This window comes from Pieris brassicae, chromosome 8 (assembly GCF_905147105.1).
Source record: "Pieris brassicae chromosome 8, ilPieBrab1.1, whole genome shotgun sequence".
Lineage (NCBI taxonomy): Eukaryota > Metazoa > Arthropoda > Insecta > Lepidoptera > Pieridae > Pieris > Pieris brassicae.
Genome location: NC_059672.1, coordinates 3,492,125 through 3,510,802, shown reverse-complemented (window position 1 = coordinate 3,510,802; position 18,678 = coordinate 3,492,125). Strand labels below are relative to the sequence as shown.

Genomic DNA, 18,678 nt, shown 5'->3' with positions numbered 1-18,678 from the left:
GGTTTGGCCCACAATTGCGTGAATTATTATCAGTAGCGAGACCATAGGGCTTACTAGGGTTGTCAATCCATAAAATTATTAAAATACATTTAACCAATTCGGAAGTTGTGTTGATTGAATTTGTACAAACCGTTGCCACACTGAATATAATATAGTTATAGTAGTTTTGTGTTAATTTCAGGACAATTTAGGTTAAAGTCAGAAATTCGTGTTAACTCTCTATATGAACCAATTATTGAACTATGAGGAATACAACCCAGTATCTCCAAGTAAAGTTCACTGTTCTACCCACTTTATACACTTGATTTATTTATAATTTTAAAAATTCCAAATAAATGCGTATGTCAGTTCTGGCAGCCCCAATTTCTAATACCAATTCGCACCCCTGCTCGCGGTTTAAATGTGATAAATGATGAATAGAGTAACAAGTTTTTGTTTCGGATACTAATTTTTATCTTACATTCAATAATATATTTGATTGCGGTATAAAATGAACGTCTCTCATCTGATCACTACGAATTTTTGTCTTAACGGCCCAGTAGGAATTATTACAAACGATTGTTTTGTCTCTTTCAAAAATTGTGTCATATCTATAAATTCTATTAAGATATAGACATAACATTTATTAATCTAAAAAATAAAGAATAATAATAGAGAGATAACGATTTTTTTAAAGAAAAAGGTTTAATTGTGTAATGCGTGTGTGCTGTGGGTGTAACTGGCCCTGGCTCCGCATTATGGTGAGGAGCAGAGTTGTTCCACAGCGCTGGTCATTCTGCCAGAGACCACAGCAGTTAGTTTGCGCATCAGTCGCAAGAATAAGAATCTAATAATACTAATTCTAATTCTACATTATTATCTATAGAACATAGTATGACATACTATTGGTATTGAAAAAATATTGTTATAATATAACAGCGGCAAACGGGCAGGAGGTTCTCCTCATGTTAGAGGAGGCTTGCCAATGGACACATTGCCAGAGGCCTCGCAGGTGCGCTGCTGGCTTTTGAGAATTGGTTCGCTCTTTTATTGAAGCAATCTAAGTAGAATTGGTTTCTGTAATATATCGCTGGGCAGCTGGTTCCACGTAGTGATTGTGTGTGTCAAATCTGTCTAAAGATCTGAATGCTGTACTACTCTACTAAGGTGATACGGGTGGAATTTTTTATTCTGGCTCCATTTTGGATGATGAATGATCTTTGTTTATACATGTAACTTTACGTAGATATCATGGAACATTACGACCTAACTTAAGACTATAAAGTAATTTAAGTCTAACCGAATTTACTAAAAAGGATTTGTCACATAAGTAATTGTCCAATAACAGTCTCTATTAAAAAGACACTTTGTTCTTGTGTTCTATTTTTCTCACTGTTTAGCACTTAATACTAACGTGTACTGTCACTAATTCACTAGTTCAAATGGTTTTGTCCTTTTCTGTTTTCTCACTAGGCCCGTGTCACGGAGTTGAATAGCCTCGACATTCACGTGATGGTGGAGCCTATGTTCGTGGGCTCTATCTAAAATATTTTGTATGAGAACAACTACCGCGCTTCAGTACTTCACTTCCGTTGCCTACATAACCCCTTTATTCAAAATAAAGACATGGTATAGAATTTGTACAACAAAACATCTTTAGGCAACTTTTTAATGTTCTAGTTTGAAATAGTCTTATCTAATCTTTGTAATAACTTTAAGCTATTACAAAGATTACCCCTTCCTTACGAATTAATCTAAAAATCCCAATTACAGGATCATTACTCTCGCGTCTCTAAATCGACAATATCTGTATCGTCGCGTGTCTCGTAATCCCTCAACCGCCCACAGTCGCGTGAGAAGTGATTCGCGCCGGGGTCCTATCGACCACTTAGCTGATCGTGTCTTACTTGAGGGTTGAAAGTTAATTCATGTTTGATGTCATTTAATGTGATAGGGTATGTCACTTCATCAATTCCATCTTAATAGTTTACTTACGAATAAACGCGACTGTAAGACTTTATCGTTTGCCCCGGGGAACTAAGTCGTAAAGCATGACTCGACTGTGTTAATGTTTTCTCATTTTTGACTTCCTTGGGTTATGTATAACTGTATTTTTTTCAAATACTTGCAAAACATTTTATTATAAAGGAAACACAATGTCTTTATTCCAGGGAAATTATTTTGTGCCTAGTCTTAGTAATACTTGTTTCCTGTAATAGATAGTAACAACCATATATACAGTTTTAGTTTAGCTTGTAATTCTAACAAATATTCATAAAATATAATGCGACATTGTCTTAGTTTCACCAAGCTATCATATATATCAAGACTGGTAATAAATCATTACGTTCTAGACATTCGTCAAAATTACCATCGTAATGTACGGTTAAAGTGTCACGTTCGTAATCATATTTAAACAGTAAAACAATCGTGAAACGTGTTTGCGTCAGTCTTCTTTCAGTCAAATTAGATAAACATTTTGTTTTTTAAACTATGTACGCTAAATACATAACAACTATAATCGTAGAAAATATCTTAAAGATCCATGTAATGTACTTCGTATCCTAGTAATAATAGAATACCTTCTTTTCTGAAAAGAAGATTTTACGACTTTTTAGACGGGGAAAGTGTTATATAAAATAAAAGGTCACTAGTTTTGATGATATACTTTCCTAACAACCTTAAGACAGAGTCTTTAAGACGACATATAAGTTTGATTTTGTAGACTATTAAATCAATTTAATCTATCATCGGACATCAGTCCATAAATAAGCGTTTAAAGTATGCTCTCATCTACACGATTGAGATGGCTTTTTTGGCTGTTTTTAGAGTTTGATGATAAGTTGTAGTGTTTGTTAGTAAGAACGTGAAGGTGAGTTGTGTCTGAGATAGGTCTAAGACATGCAGTATTTCTTTGAGTACCTTGAAACTATTAAGACTTAAGTTTGGCCAATACCGTTCTTAATTTAAAAAAATGATACTTGACCTATATGACCATCACCAAAAATGTATCTGTGTCTAGTGGTATGGCAACTAGAATGACAAATTGTGAAGCGCACAAATGCATTTGCATCAATCTATCTGTTGTAATTCCATACGATATACATCGTTATTATTGAAAACGTATCAAAATTATTATCCATACGCTTTCAAATATAATAATCGGCAAATTTTTGACAGACAAGCGTCCCCTTTATTTTTAAGTTTTATTACCCTTTAACATATCGCGAGGGTCATGAGGGATCTTTAAATTAGCTATTATTTAAACTTTTATAATAATTTACATTTTTTATACTAGTTGACCCGGCACGCTTACGTTTTGCATTATAGTCTCTAGTTTATGGCAAAACCATGTTCCATAGTTTATAAATTGTCGAGCCCTGAGAGTCATTAACTCTCAATACTCTTACAATAATAATTGCACAAATACAAAATGTAGTACTTTTAATGGATAACGCGTCGTTTCGAAGGAATTTAGTTACAAACATGACACGAGATATACATAAAGACCAAAACCAAATATTAATTTACATTTATTAGTAATATAAGAAAGGGTTTTTAATAGACAAAAGGAAAATATATCGAAAAAAAATTCAGAAATAAGTTTCACATCGCAACTGCAAATAAATATACATTTTGTCCTGTCCGAGTAAAATTTTCAGCCAAAAAAGCTCTCTCTGAAAGCCGCTGAAAGCTGATCAATGGAGTTATCAATAAAACAGATGTAGACATGTGTGTCCCCTGTTCCGAATATCAACATATAAAATTAGGGTGAAAAGCAATAATATTGTCGTTTGATCCGAGATGACAATAAATCATCTAATTTAGCGGCTAAAAGCGAATTCCGAACAATTCACAGTCGGATTTACCTTCAAATGACAGTTACACATGCTTATTACAATTTCTAAAATTAATATAAATGTTAGGGCTTTAGTTGCAGTTCGTAATACTAAATTTATATTATTATCTGTTTAAACCTCACCACAGTTTACTGTCTGATTTGTCTAAAGATTTATATTATTTATTAACAGATGTATGGCCAAATTTCAACTGAAAATATGATAGAACTATTAAGTTATTTTTATAAAATTAACAGTCAAAACAAATAGGTCGATGTCGGGCGAAGACTCTAGAAAACTTAAAAAAATATTAGCAAATCAGTTGATGAGGTTTGAGATAGGCACTTAACAAAGCTTTCTTTATAAGTGACCAAGCCATTACCGAATATTAGGTGTGGGTGTAATCAGAACGGACGCTTGTTGAAGCTGGACAGTGTGAGTAGTTGTACTCAACAAGCAAAATATTAAGCCAAATGCCTATATCAAAAAAAGTGGCTCAAAAAAGATATTATTTTATTTTTATTTATCTTACCATTTTTTTGTTTGTAATCAATAGTCCGAGAAAAAAGGCTATATTTATTTGATTCAATGCTTCACTAATATCAAATTTTAAAATACATTTAATATCAATAATACTACTGACAAAATTTTACAGTGAGTAGATTTTTCATCGTTTGACTGATATTTATTTTAAAGTACACATATCTATGGTATATATTACAAGTTATTATATCTAAAATATATGACAATTTTAGTGAACATAAATGTTACAAAAAACTACTGGTAAAATAGCGGATAACGTATAAGATAGACACTTAACAATTCTTTGTTTTTTGATTAGTACCAAATAAATCCAGCTCCGGATAAGTACTGTGACTGTGTACTGTAATCGATTACAATCGCAAAGAATTCGAAAGAGAGATGCCTTATATTGGATAAATACAATTCAGAAAGATAAAAAAAGCAAAGAAGCTAATTTTTCTATAAGTGTTCTAGAATCGATTATATAAGTGTGCATCGGTACGATCGCTTGTAAACATTGACTTGAACAATGGGAAAGGCGTCGATACAATGGACAATGCTCGATACGAAAACTACATCCATCTATACGTGCCATAACATTGTGTAATATGGGATCACGTTGCTACTTCAATATATAGAGCTATTATAATGGACGATAAATTAACAGTAGAATGTTGTTACCAAACTTCGTTAAAACAAAATTGAAATAAATGTTTTAAGACGAACGAACTGTTCAAGTCCAATTAAATCGGTAGATAGTCTAGACATAATAAAGCTTAATAAATAAATAAATAAATAAATAATAAATAATCTAGACATAATAATTTAATAATAACTATTATTACAATACTTAAAACTACTAATTGAGTGAAATACGAAAATTGTTATTCTTGTCAAAATATATAATATTTTTTTATCTTTCTACATTGCATTTATATCATTAAATATAATTACAAAGTATTAATACAGGTATGAATTATGATTTAGAGGGAAAATAAGATGTGGCATTTTTAAGGACTGAACTAAGGATACGTTTCGTGGTGATTTGTTTTTTCTAATAGGCAAGTACGGGCGCGTGTTAAATGCGCTTATATGAAGTCTATTGATACACAGCCGGTGTTCGAACCTACGTCCTTAGGAATGAGAGTCACATGCTCCCAGTAACACTGATCGTCAGATTTTAGAGAAAAAATACCCATTCAAATAATATAGCTGTTAAAACTACAAAAGAAAGTCCCTATAATTTGCAATTTTTTTATTGTAAACACAAATCTCAAGTATTTATAATATTCTTAACCTACATGGTAGTTATATAATAATCATAATTCTATTAATAATATTATATCATTTCGGGAGTGTTTACCATGCCATATTATACTCTTAGTTCCTATCTTTGTTAGTGACAGCTTATCACTACGACTGCCAATAGTTATTTTTTACACTAATTGAGTTAAATTAAGCGTATCTTGAAGTAGTCAGGGCTTATAATAGTAAATTATGAAAAGGTCATTGCACCGTTCTGATATCGCTATTTTCGTATTAAGTTTTTTCTTTGTTTTCATTTGAGCCAATAATAACAGATGTCTATAAAAGCTAATATTATCGAAGGCGTGGTCGTAGTAGATAAGTAGATTTGTGACAGTCCGGTAACGACAGACATAAATTTGTGTCGGTAAACATCGTTACTGGAGCTTAGCTTCCGTGCAAATAAGGGCCGAGCGAATGATATTCGGGGGTAAATATTGCAGCTAAACTGATGATATATATGAATAAAATACGTATGTATATATGAATTTAAAAAAAACATTGTTTTACTATTGAGGAGGAGTAAGAGGAGGGTAATCCACAAATACAATAATAATTAAAAATACAGACATTTATTATTAAATATTAGTGAGATAATTCATGATATAAATGAACAAGCGCACTAGATGCCACTTCGGCTTTCGAAGGTTCCCTGCGATTTCTCATCCATCATTAGATGGTATTCAAACTAAAATTGAATCATCAGAATCTGTATATAAACGACAAAGTTAACGAACAAATTGAGAAGCGTCCTTTTGTGAAGTCGGTTAATAGGAGTTGAACGATAAGAGTCTGTTGTAGCATTAAACAATGGTGATCCTAGATTATACCTAAAACGCATCATCGCTACGTGACAATTAGATTTTTTTCTAATAGGTGATCAGCCTTCTGTGCCTTAACTCACATGGCAGTTACCTTACGATGTTCATCATCACCGTACGAGCGAGGGTTGAATCCGTGCATAGAAAGTCCAAGTTTGAACCTACGACCTCAGGGATGAGAGTCACACGCTGAAGAACTAAGTCAATAGTACTCAAAATTCCTCAAAAATCTACCTAAATACGTAACATACATAAAGAATTTGGTTGGATCTCATCGAGAATGTTTAAAATCGAAAAATTAACATATAATTTGCATTTAAAATATCGTCCATGGTAACTAAGATACACACAATCGACATACCAAGAATTAATTAAAAAAACCTTCAATCAATACAATGCAAAAAGAGCAAGCGATCATATCCTCTGAGTTCCCTGACCTGGTGCAGAGGAAGACGAAATGACCCCACAAAAGTTTAAAAGAACATCCGTATTGCATACCGGAGCGACGCGTGCGCAATCCACAATGCAACGGAAGACTACCGCCCCCGGCAGATGGCGTGCCATCTTGAGACGGGTTTCTAATAAACTCGGTTGCTAAGTGGTTCTGCCAAACCGCCATTAAGGCTTTCAATAGTAAAAATGAATTAAACACATTTCTATATAAGTCTAGTAAAATAATATTATTCTAAATAAAATATAAATAACAATACTGCAAAAATAAATTAATAACTGAAATATATTGTTAAATGGAGTTCCTTTAGGCACCGAGATAGTCGTTTGTAGTTTGTCCGAGATTGTCCGTCCGTTGTATGACTTTTTATGATTCCTTTATTTATTGATCATATTTTATTGTTAGCTGCTTCTGACAATTGAATACTCTTCACGCCATCCAAGTACCTATAGTCCTCTCTGTTTCTTTGCTTCTTGTGCTTATGCATGTGCTTACATTTGTGCTAACACTCTTATTTGTGGTCTTCTCCTACGGAGACAGGTGAAGAGACGGAGTAGTTACTATCGGAGAGTTGTGTTTCCACATATTTTGCCCCTCGGTGTACTTTTCTTTGTCTTCAACGCTACAAATACTGTCATTAGGATACTTATTAATGATGTAGTAGATTAGTATTTACTTTTTCCTAAATGTTAGTCGCCTCTGGTTATGTCTCTCTATCCTAATAACCAATAGTCTGCTAGTATTTTTTCCTATTTGGCGATGAGGGCTGAAAACCTCCGGCAAAATGTAATTAATAAAATAATTAGCCCTCCCCCTAATAGAGACAGTTGCTCAAAACAGCTATATACTGATTTCCAATAAAAAAATTATAACAATTTTAAATATGTAGGCTATGTAGACACCATTATATAAGTGTGAATATATAGCTTACTTCTAATACCAATCAATATTATTTACCTATATATATATAATATATATGTCACAACCATATGAGTGGATATCTATTACATACCATTATACTCAACTGCATCCTAGTTGTAATATACAAAAAACGTACATTTATAATGATTTAGTTGTTTCAAAAATTGTCAAGATTTCGTACTCAACCCCCTTCCTCCGTAACTTCCAATAGCAATTCCTTTATAATAATGAGTTTTTGTTCCGATCCCGATTGTGTCTGCGGATATTGAGAGAACTATATCGAACATACAAAAACGTCGGCATATGTACCTTTCTTGCTCAGTATATAGTTTATTAGATTATAGAATAATTTGTATTCAAATACTAGTTAGAGTTAGAGTTATTGAGTACATTGATGTGATATTGGATTTAGATCCTTTGCCATACAATACACGGGAAAGAAACTCTTAAGAAAGGTAAGTAAGAGCTGAGGGCACAGAACATCACTGTCACTATATTGGCTTTCCGATATAGGCCATACATATAACATACGATTATTTTTAATACATTATTATTGGTCTAGATTTTATGCTTGCCACCTTGATGACATTTTATAGGAGGATTATAGAAAAGTGCTATGTATGACAAGTTTAAAAACCTCACATTATCAAAATACATTCTATTAATTGCTAACTAGCCCTTTTTTATAGAAAAGGGGCAAACGGGCAGGAGACTCACCTGATGTTAAGTGATACCGCCGCACATGGACAATCTCAATGCCAGAGGGCTCGCGAGTGCGTTGCCGGCGTTTTAATTATCGGCGGGAATTATAATATAAATCGTTTTTATAATATAAACTGATATGAGGAATCTCTTTAATCAAACACTGGAATATATACATTCACAATCGCTATTAATTACAATTTTTAAAATTCTTAAAAAGATGGTTATTACTAAGATAGTAATTTTTTTTATTTAGCTTCAGAATAAGGTCATTTTATTATTCGTTAGAGCAATGAAGACTGAAGACTTTGTTAGTTAGGAATTGCTAGTTGAAGTAAAAAAAAATGTGTTGTTCCAATAAGGACGGGCCATATAATCAAAATCATGTGACATTATTCTAGTTTAAATCTCCTAAAAACTATTTAAATATAAACCTTTTGAGTTTGACTTCCCACTTTTTACGTTAGTTAATTTGACATGGGATGATGATGAACAATGACCTCAGAGATACGGTCTTTAAATAATAAACCGAGCTCATTTATTAGGTGAAGTTTTCAATGGGAAAACGCCGGGAAAAGTTGTTATAAAAAGGATAAACACTTTCAGTGAAAATCTAAAACGTCTTCTCAACCGGTCCTATGCCAAAAGTATGTGCACAGCAATCAACAACAGTAGTTTAAGTATAAAATTGTAAAAGTCGTAAATATGTTCAATGGAACAGACTAGCTGCCTAACACAGACAATCCTGTATGTATGGATGTTTTTTTTTTAATAATCTTTTTTTATTGATGTGAAACTTTTTTATCGGCGTTGAAAAAAAAATTACCGTCACATTCTTCGGTTACGCTTCACATTTTTCCGTTACGTGTCATCTTTTTCTTGTCCCTACCACAGTTGGTTGGAGGAGATTCGAAACCATTAATAATCAAAATATATATTGACGATAACAATGATAGTAATAATTTTATTACACTTAATGAAATTCTGTAATAATCTTAGTAGCAATAAGGTAAAATGAAATAATTGTACCTATTATTTGTATTCATGTCTATGATAATAAAATCCTTTTGTTAAGCATTATCTAATTTAATTAACCAATTTCTATAAAGTTTCATATAGTAGTTGATTTTTCGAAAAATAAGGTCATAAAGAAGTTTCACTTCTTACGTGTGTACACTAGTACACGCACACATTTTTTAATGTATAATAAAGTCTTTTCTTTTTCTTTCTAAAACTTAGAAACGCAATCAAACGAAGAGTTATATAGCTATCGAAATGTAAGGTTCACTTTTCTTTTGTAGTTGTTCTACTTCCGGCACATTAATTTTTATATGTTACAAGGAGAAGAGGAAGACAAGAGGCATGTTTACTGTGACATTGATTTGACAGCTGCTGCTGGAACTGTGCATACTTTAAACTAAAGATTATAAGTATAACATTATTGTAATTATTTATCATGTACTCGCCTATAATCAAACCATACTTGAGCATATACTTTATACAAATAGTATTTATAACCAAGACGTTTCCGCCGCGTATGACATGAAATTACCTTTCACCCTAATCCGAAACTGGTTTATCATAGAGCGGCACGCGCAGACAAATGCGTAGTTACAGATAAGAACACGCGCCAAAAATGAGTGCCGTAATGAATGAGGTACAAATACAATGCGGACATCTTGTATTACAGCGTTTTGTATAAAGAGGAAGTAGGAAGGCAGCTGGCTCGCGTCTTTTTCTTCGTTTTCGTAATGATGGTTTGTAGTGCATTGCTTTTGTTTGGTACTCTTGTCGCGTGCCTTGACTATTTGAGTATAAGTGGGCGGTAAAGGTGTTCGGGCTGTATAGTCAAGATGTTTTGATAGATTATTAGGGCAACTGTGACTTGGCTAACGGTCGACGGCTGATATAAACGATTTTGGAAATGGGAATAAAAAAGTAGGATTCTCGAGGTTTCTTTCTAGAACGTGTTATAGGAGTCTCCTGTGCGATTTCTTGGTTCTTTAAAAAATGTTCTTATTTTGTGAATTATTGGCATTTTGCAAATATACACAGTATTTAAAATATCAGATGTTTTTAACGCCACACACAACTCCATAGCGCCACAATAGTGCCATTATATTTTGTTTTATTAACAGTTTATTAACTAAAAAAGCCGAGCGGAGATGGCTTATCATCGACTTGCTTATAAAAAGTAATTATTATCGATACAAATGTAATCTGAGATAATGCATGATTAATTAATTTGTAAATAAGATATACAAAATTGTATTTATGTTGCCTTGAATCCTGATGAATATATAAAAAAAATGTTCTTTAATTTCAGGCAAAGGCGAAGATGGAGAAGCAAGCACTGTTGACAATGAAGCTGGTATGTACTAAATCAATAGGTTTTGTATTTCTAGCTATAGTTTTTTCCGATACCTCTCAAAACAAAAGATCCCACTGACAGTTTTTTGTTAGCCAGATTTGATTTCTATTTATAATTATTTTTATTTTTAGTTTTGAATTATTTCCTAATACACATTAATCTAATTAGAGTTAGTATATATCTTTTACAGTTGATGGATGGCGTAGTGTCGCTCTTTGGCGAATTTTGTAAACGTTTTTGATATTCATAAGCATGCGCTGAGACACATCTAAACTGATTGATCTGATTTTGATTTATGAGTTAGTATGTATCACGAAACCTCTCCGATAAAGGCCTTCTCCAAGGATTGCCATCTTTCTGTATCCTGAGCTATTTGGATCCATTTAAACCGCAAGGTTTTTGATGTCATCATTCCATCGAGTATAGGGTCTGCCTCTCTATGCTTTGCCTGGTGGGCATTGTCTCCATGTAGGTGTAGTTATTGTTTTCGTCCACATATTACTGAGAACCTTCTACGGTAAAATATTTTGCACCCGGTATCAATATCTATCCATCAGTGATTGCTATGTCAAAAAATCAATAATGGCAGGCAACGCATTCGCGAGCAACTATTAGAAGAAACTAATAGTTTAATATTACAAAATAACTAATCTATAATTTTTATACCACCTATCAATTTAATGATTTTGATAATACATTTGATATTAGGATATGTACATGATAACAGACTTTATTATAATAAACAATACTTAATTAATAGATACAAAAACATTTAAAAATCGCAACGGGTGGCCTTATCGCTAACAAGCGATCTCTTCCAGGTAACTCTAGTAAGAAAAAAAAGTATGTTGGACAGGTCTACTTAGCTTAGTATATCTCAATACCAAAAATTTGATACAATAAGCTGGACATTATACATTCCAACTCATCTTTTCTCGTACTCGTCGACGTCCACAGCTGTAATAATTTCCAGTACATCCGATTGTCTCTGCAACCATTCGTACTAGGCTCTGCCTGCCTGTGTCGTGGTGTCACCATATTTCACTGATCCCAGTTTGTTTGCTCCAACGGCCATTGATTCTTCGGGCAATCTGTGCAATAAGCTCGACCTGCCCACTGCTGGGAATGATTGTTAATATGCTGCCTTCTGTTCATACTCTGGTATAAGACATGCCGGTTTTATCATGATGATTCCCTTCACCATGCGAGCGAGTGTTGGTACTCAGCCCGGGATCACACGAAGGCTGAAGCCACCAGTCCAACATTATTCAGAAAACACGTTTCACGTTTCAGTTTTATTACAAAACAGCTTCATTGTCAAATTTATAAGTACATTATGGTTTAATCACAATGATAACGCTTTTTTGTGTATCTTATATGTATTTGGAAGGATAAAACTGAGATACGCCGAAATTATCCTTATGTTTTATCTTTTATCTAATAATTTATCTTATTGATAGTGGATTCGCCAGTGATATTTTAGTTACAATTATAATAATTTAAGTGCGTGTTGTGTTTTTGAATCATTAAGGTATGTTTAGATTAATATTTAACTAAGTTATAAAAACATTAGGGTTAGTCTATGTAAAGTCGCTGTTAAGTTATATATAATTATTACAGACACAACGCACGCATGTACTCTCAGCTACACTCACAAATACAGACGCACACACAAACACTCATAAATACATATGCGTACTTAAACAAATTTTTCGTTCTTATACGGCTTTTGTTTCATTAGATACTACAACCTCTTCTTAAAACATGTTTATTAAACATGCACCATTTACTACGGAATCCAGATCTCACACGAATTTTGACATAACCGTTACTGTCATACATAATGTTACAGTGGCATATTAATAGTACATTAATTTGTACACATAACTAACGCTGGCCATAGACGGACCGTATGTTGCAGTCCAGACCGACTGCTGTAGAGCGGTTGCGTTGAAGTCGTACACGACTGCAACACGACCGCATAACGCAAGACTACGACTGCTTGGAGCAGTTGTGTTCGACCGCAAAAGAATACTGATGCTGCACGGCAGCAACCGCTTGTAGCTTTCTGTGTATGGTGGGTCCGGCAGCTCTAAGCAGTCGACCGCAGAACGACTGCTCCGACCGCTCAAGAACTGCTTGAGCAGTCTGTGTATTGCGCATATGAATTTCGCATGGAAACTGCAGATCGTCGTGTGGCGGTTTCTATGGACAGCGTAAGAATATACATAAGAAAATGTGTCCATGAAATGCAAACATATATACATAGAATTCAATGAACACTTTGGCTACAGATTACAACCAATAAAAACATTCTTAATATGTAATTGGAATAACAAATACTTATTTAATCTAGATTTTTACTTCAGTTACGTATTACACTGTTTTATTTATATACAGATGAAGGCATATACAGAACTAAACAACTATTACTTTGTAGATTAAGAAAACTGTAAATATTATTTAATTGTATATATTACATAAATGATAAGAGTTAGCAACAAGCCGTTGTTAGTACTCTTAAAGCAGCTGTCATATATGTGTAAGCTGTGAGCTTCTCAGTACTACCAGGCGCCTGCCTAACAAGAGTTACCCCTAAGTTGTACCAAGAATACTAGCTCAAAAGCTCAAGAGCTGAGCTTGAGGATTAAATAAGTGAATATATTTCGTATCCGATTATCTAGCAGCCATGTTTGCAAAGCATATAAAACGTAATGAATCACTCTCTCTGACTATAGTTTTGATAAACATCGATTTGTCATACCCCATTGAAAGGTTACACTTCAGGTTTTATAATATCACTGATATTGTAGATCGTAAAAATAGATTACACAAAAAATCACGGACATAGATACGTTATCATTCAATGTTATTCGTTTAGGAAAAACCCACGAAGTCAGGAATATGTGATTCCAGCCGCTTGGCTTCATCACTAAAAATGTAATATAAATAAATCTACCAAGATTCAAGTAGCTGAGTTACTAATTAGTATTAGTTAGTTCTTTAGATGTATTTAATAAAATGGACAACTCAGGGACGAAAAAAGCCTGGTTGAAGGACACAGATAATATTTGTATTACGTGAGACTTATCTTGAATTATCGTGATTTATGTGTCTTTTTATTTTTTATTTTTAATGTATCATCTTTTAAGTTAAGTTTGTTTTTTTTGTTCCTGTTTAGTTTTGTCTTAATAACTGTGTATAGCATGTATTTTTGCACTTCTTGCCTATCTTATGTAATTTAATACATTTTTATTTATTTATTACTTCTTTACTCACAGTGGTTGCCTGGAAGAGATCGCTCGAAAGCGATAAGGCCGCCAGTTGCCCTCCTTTTGTTTTATTATGTTCAATTGTTTTTTTTTATATTGTAGTGTAACGAAGTGTAAATAAATAAAAATAAGATAAATATTGATAGGGAATTCAAAATAGGGGATAAAAAAACATACGTGACAAATAAATATATGATAATTTGTTTTATCAAATGATTTATCAATGTGGCGAAGGATAAGAAGTTTCCTTTTTTTTTCAATTACGGTAATTACATTTATTTTTCATTATCGGGCATTATCTCAGAAACATCTTTTAAAGTTGAGAACATGCCAAAGAGGAATGGAAAGTGGCATGGTGGATGTAACACTGAGACATCAAAAAAGGCAGAAGATAAGATCAACGACTATAGAGGATATTATAAAGAAAATAAAAAATGTAGTTGGACCGGATACATGAGGAAACATTGTTATGTTTCCTGTTGGTTGAAATAGATAAAAGTTATTACAGAATGGCAACAACGCGACGGAAGAGAGCAAGAGATGGGTAGATGATAAAAGAGAACAGAAAGTACATGTTGGACAAGTAGAGCTAACATCAAAAAATCATGGAAGCAGCTGGAAGAGGCCTATGTGTCACAGGACATGCTGATTACCAAGAACGGATTATACGATCTATTAGATTAAATTAGGTTATGTAACTTAAGTAAAATAAATAAATCAATCAATGGCGCTACAACCTTTTAGGTCTGGGCCTCAGATTTCTGTATCTGTTTCATGATCGTTTGTGAATTGAATAGGCAAGTAGGTGATCCTTCTGTGCCTGACACACGCCGTCGACTTTTTGGGTCTAAGGCAAGCAGGTTTCCTCACGATGTTTTCCTTCACCGTACGAGCGAATGTTAAATGCGCAGATAGATAGAAAATGCATTGGAGCACAGCTGAGAGTCGCACGCTGAAGCCACTAGGCCAACACTGCCCTATGTAACTTAAGTAAGTGTTAATAAATTATAATGGGTGTCATCTATAAAGGCTTAATAATAATCGGTAAAGCATGTATCATTATGGAAACAAAGTCGGATTGCGTAATGTTACACACCGAAAGTACACCTAGAGGCATTTATACATTAATTGAATAGTATTTAAATTTAATTAGCGGCATATTATAGTGAAAATTATATTCTCTATAATGTAAAGCGTCTCCCTGACCTAGAAACTTAACATTTGGATCTTTGCTGAAGTATTTTATTGCCTTTAATAACACATTTACAAGTAAATAGAACACAGGTAACTCTTGCCATACTAGCCGGGATCTATATTCAATAGTAATTGAAAAATAATAAAAAGGATTTATTGAAATAGTCATAGATCATAAATATAAATAATATAGTATAGTGTACGATGTATTTCATTTCCGGTTAACTATTCTACTCTAACTATCTACTCTATTCAATTTAGATAAAAGATAAATAGCTGGTATTATTTTGCGAGTACGCAATAATTATATTGATAAGATTATTTAGACGATAAAAATCCAGATACGCTGGAGTTATCTATACTAATACTATAAAGAGGAAACATTTGTGGTTTTGTATGAATTTTTTTAATGTTTAACACAAATCTACTGGACCTATTACATAAAAAAATAGGAATCCCTAACAAACATTCATAAATAATCTAACTGATTAAAAAATGCTTTCATTGCCTACTTGAAATCAAGATGTTTTCAATTTGCTTATGTTGGACGTTCAACGTAAATGATGTTAGGAAATTAAAAATGTATTAGATATATATTCGTTGTAAATTAATATCTGTATATTGATTAGAATATAGGAAGTGTGAATCTTATAATCTCAAAGGAATTAATTGAAACTAAGCCAAATAAAACTTATATGATAACAAAAAAAAATTCTATAGTCCGACTTTGTACGGTATGCGCGACTGCAGGATCGGTATGAATGTTCGGGGCATTAGTATTATATAAGCTTATTGACATGACAGATACATATATCGTTATGACGTAGGACTTCTCTCTACTACATAGCATTTCATTTAGTAACTTTCTTTTGTTTTACTTCTGTGATTGTTGGTATCGAATGAAGTTTCCTATTATTAAAATCAAGAGCTGTGACTTGACCGTGTAACCCTTAACTCTAAACTCGTGTGTTCGAATACTGGCTGGGACTAGACTTATCCTTTTATATCCGCAATTAACTCACGTTCACACATGTTCTAGACAAAATAGATAAATCTGGGGTCTTCACAAGGATTGTAATGCCACTGGTTTCACGGCAATCATTTGATCCAGGAACCCATATAAAAAAATTCATATAAATTACATAACCACTGGATCTCCATCTTTCGTTCTCTTTCTAAATCCTCATATAAAAATTGCGGTCGTTGAGGTCGTCAATTCTCTTCCCGGTCGTTACCATGTGTCATTAATGTTGCTCGTAAAACGGCTCGGGTCGCAGCAACCGGAATGCAGTGTAGGGCACGCGTAGACGATAAAACTGTCTTATACAGGGTGGACTCGATCTTAGGCAGGAACAATATGGATATAAGGCATCACATACAGGATTGTATTCAAAGGCTGCCAACGCACTTTTGAACCTTTCGTGTTTAGCAGGAGTGCAGCGCAGTTCTGTTATGCATCGTTACAATAAATGAATTATACACAATGTGGCGTTTTCATTCAAACACTTGATTTTTATGAACGGAATAGATAAGCCTAAGTCTGTGTCATTCCTAACACACGGTTAATTACATTTTAATGTGATTTATAATTTCGACGCACAACACATTTGCATCATTAAATTCATAAGGGTGCTAGCGCGGCTTTATCGTTCACAAGCAATATATTCCAGGCCAATACTAAAATTAAAACTTTATAAACTGTATAAAGTCGTTATTGCAATTACATTTTTAAAATAATTTAAAATAAAAGGAAATCTTTATTAACATTATTAATATACACAATAATAAAGACTTTATTGATAAATGTTTATGCAAACATTCCTCTAACAAAATTCGTCATGGCGACTAATTAAAATGAAGAGCCCGAGACGCGATAAATTGTACTCTGCCAGCCGTATTAAATTTTATTTAATAAAAAGATATAATATATAAAAAAATACGATGTTATATATTATATGTAATGTTATGTAACATTAGTTAAGAGATATTGACACCTAGAGATGAGGTCGAATGCCAAAATTTCATCATGCACTAGTTAGTCTTCTTAATAGAGACTCGTGAAATTGGACACTAAATGTATTAATTTGTAAATTATGTTTAAAGTACTTATTATTGTTGAGTTAGATCTTAATTATCAATGGTGTGGAAACACAATGAATAAAAAAATATATTAGTAACAGTGACCAAAAATTGCACGACATCTGTCAGGAGTTAGTTAGTTACCGTTTGGGCTAAAACATTTCGTGTAATATGCTTACGAATATAAAATAAAAAATACATAGGAATTACTTATAATTCGAGAGCTTTCCAGCAGTTTAAGTGACAAAGTTTAGCGAGAGGCGACAACGTAAGCAAATTCTTGTCATTTTAAAGCCAAATGGATTTTACATAGTTATTTTTATAAGATTAGTTAAATTGCGTATATAAAGGGTGACGCGTGCAACAGTTTTACATGAGAACCAGCACCAATTAAAAGCAATACCCAAACCGTTTCTCAAGTACCATCATTATCTCGGCAGTTGCGTGGCATGTTAACTCTTCTGCCCCAACAATTAGGCAGAAAATCCAATAAAAAATTCACGGCTTTTCGGAGACAAGTGGAGTGAGCAATCCTGGAGTATGGGGTTGGGACATAGTTAAAGCGTTTAGGTCGAGAGTCGTTGAGGGAACAGCCTTTTGTGGATTTTTCTATCGTTTTTGAGGCAGAGCCATTTTATCAATTCGAGGGGAGTTTGACAAACCGTGAGGGAACATTTTCTGTCACATTACATCGTACGTTTGAGAGCTATATACACTAGACATGGGTAGCTACTAATATATCAACATAAGAACACGGTAATATATCTATAGCTATTTGTTATGTACAATATGATACTTTACTGTTCACCGCCAGCAGCACTTAAAAATAAGTTGTTTTTTTTTAAGTAGAAAATATTATTAATTATTTATGGTATGTTAGTCTATAATAATATAGCGGCGTGTAAAAAAATATTTCTTTGCCGTTAACGTGATGAAGATTTACAGCAATTTGTGATTACTTACAAATTTACGGTTAACACTGGCCTTAGTGGCTTCAGCGTGCGACCTCATCCCTGAGGTCGTAGCATCGATACGCAGCTTTGCACTTTTTTATATGTGCGCATAACATTCGCTCGAACGGTAAAGGACAAATGATCATAAAACTAAAACAGAAATCCGAGGCCCGAACCTAAAGAGGTTGTATTTAAATTTCTTACAACATCTGATGCAAAAAACTTTTGGAGGGTAATTTGCTAATGAAGGGATACTGACCAATCGTTGA

General features: G+C 33.3%; 1 protein-coding gene across 3 annotated transcripts in view; it reads left to right on the top strand.

Moving 5' to 3' along the window:
• Positions 1 to 18,678, top strand: part of LOC123713422 (histone-lysine N-methyltransferase PRDM16-like) — a 106,935-nt gene that overhangs the window by 28,815 nt on the left and 59,442 nt on the right. For 2 of the 3 annotated variants that reach the window (XM_045667078.1, XM_045667077.1), the window contains exon 2: positions 10,867 to 10,911. In XM_045667078.1, the coding sequence (XP_045523034.1) occupies positions 10,867 to 10,911 (45 nt within the window). Of the gene's footprint in view, positions 1 to 10,866; positions 10,912 to 12,378; positions 12,443 to 18,678 lie in introns of those variants that run through there. The other variant, XM_045667081.1, reaches the window with a different exon arrangement.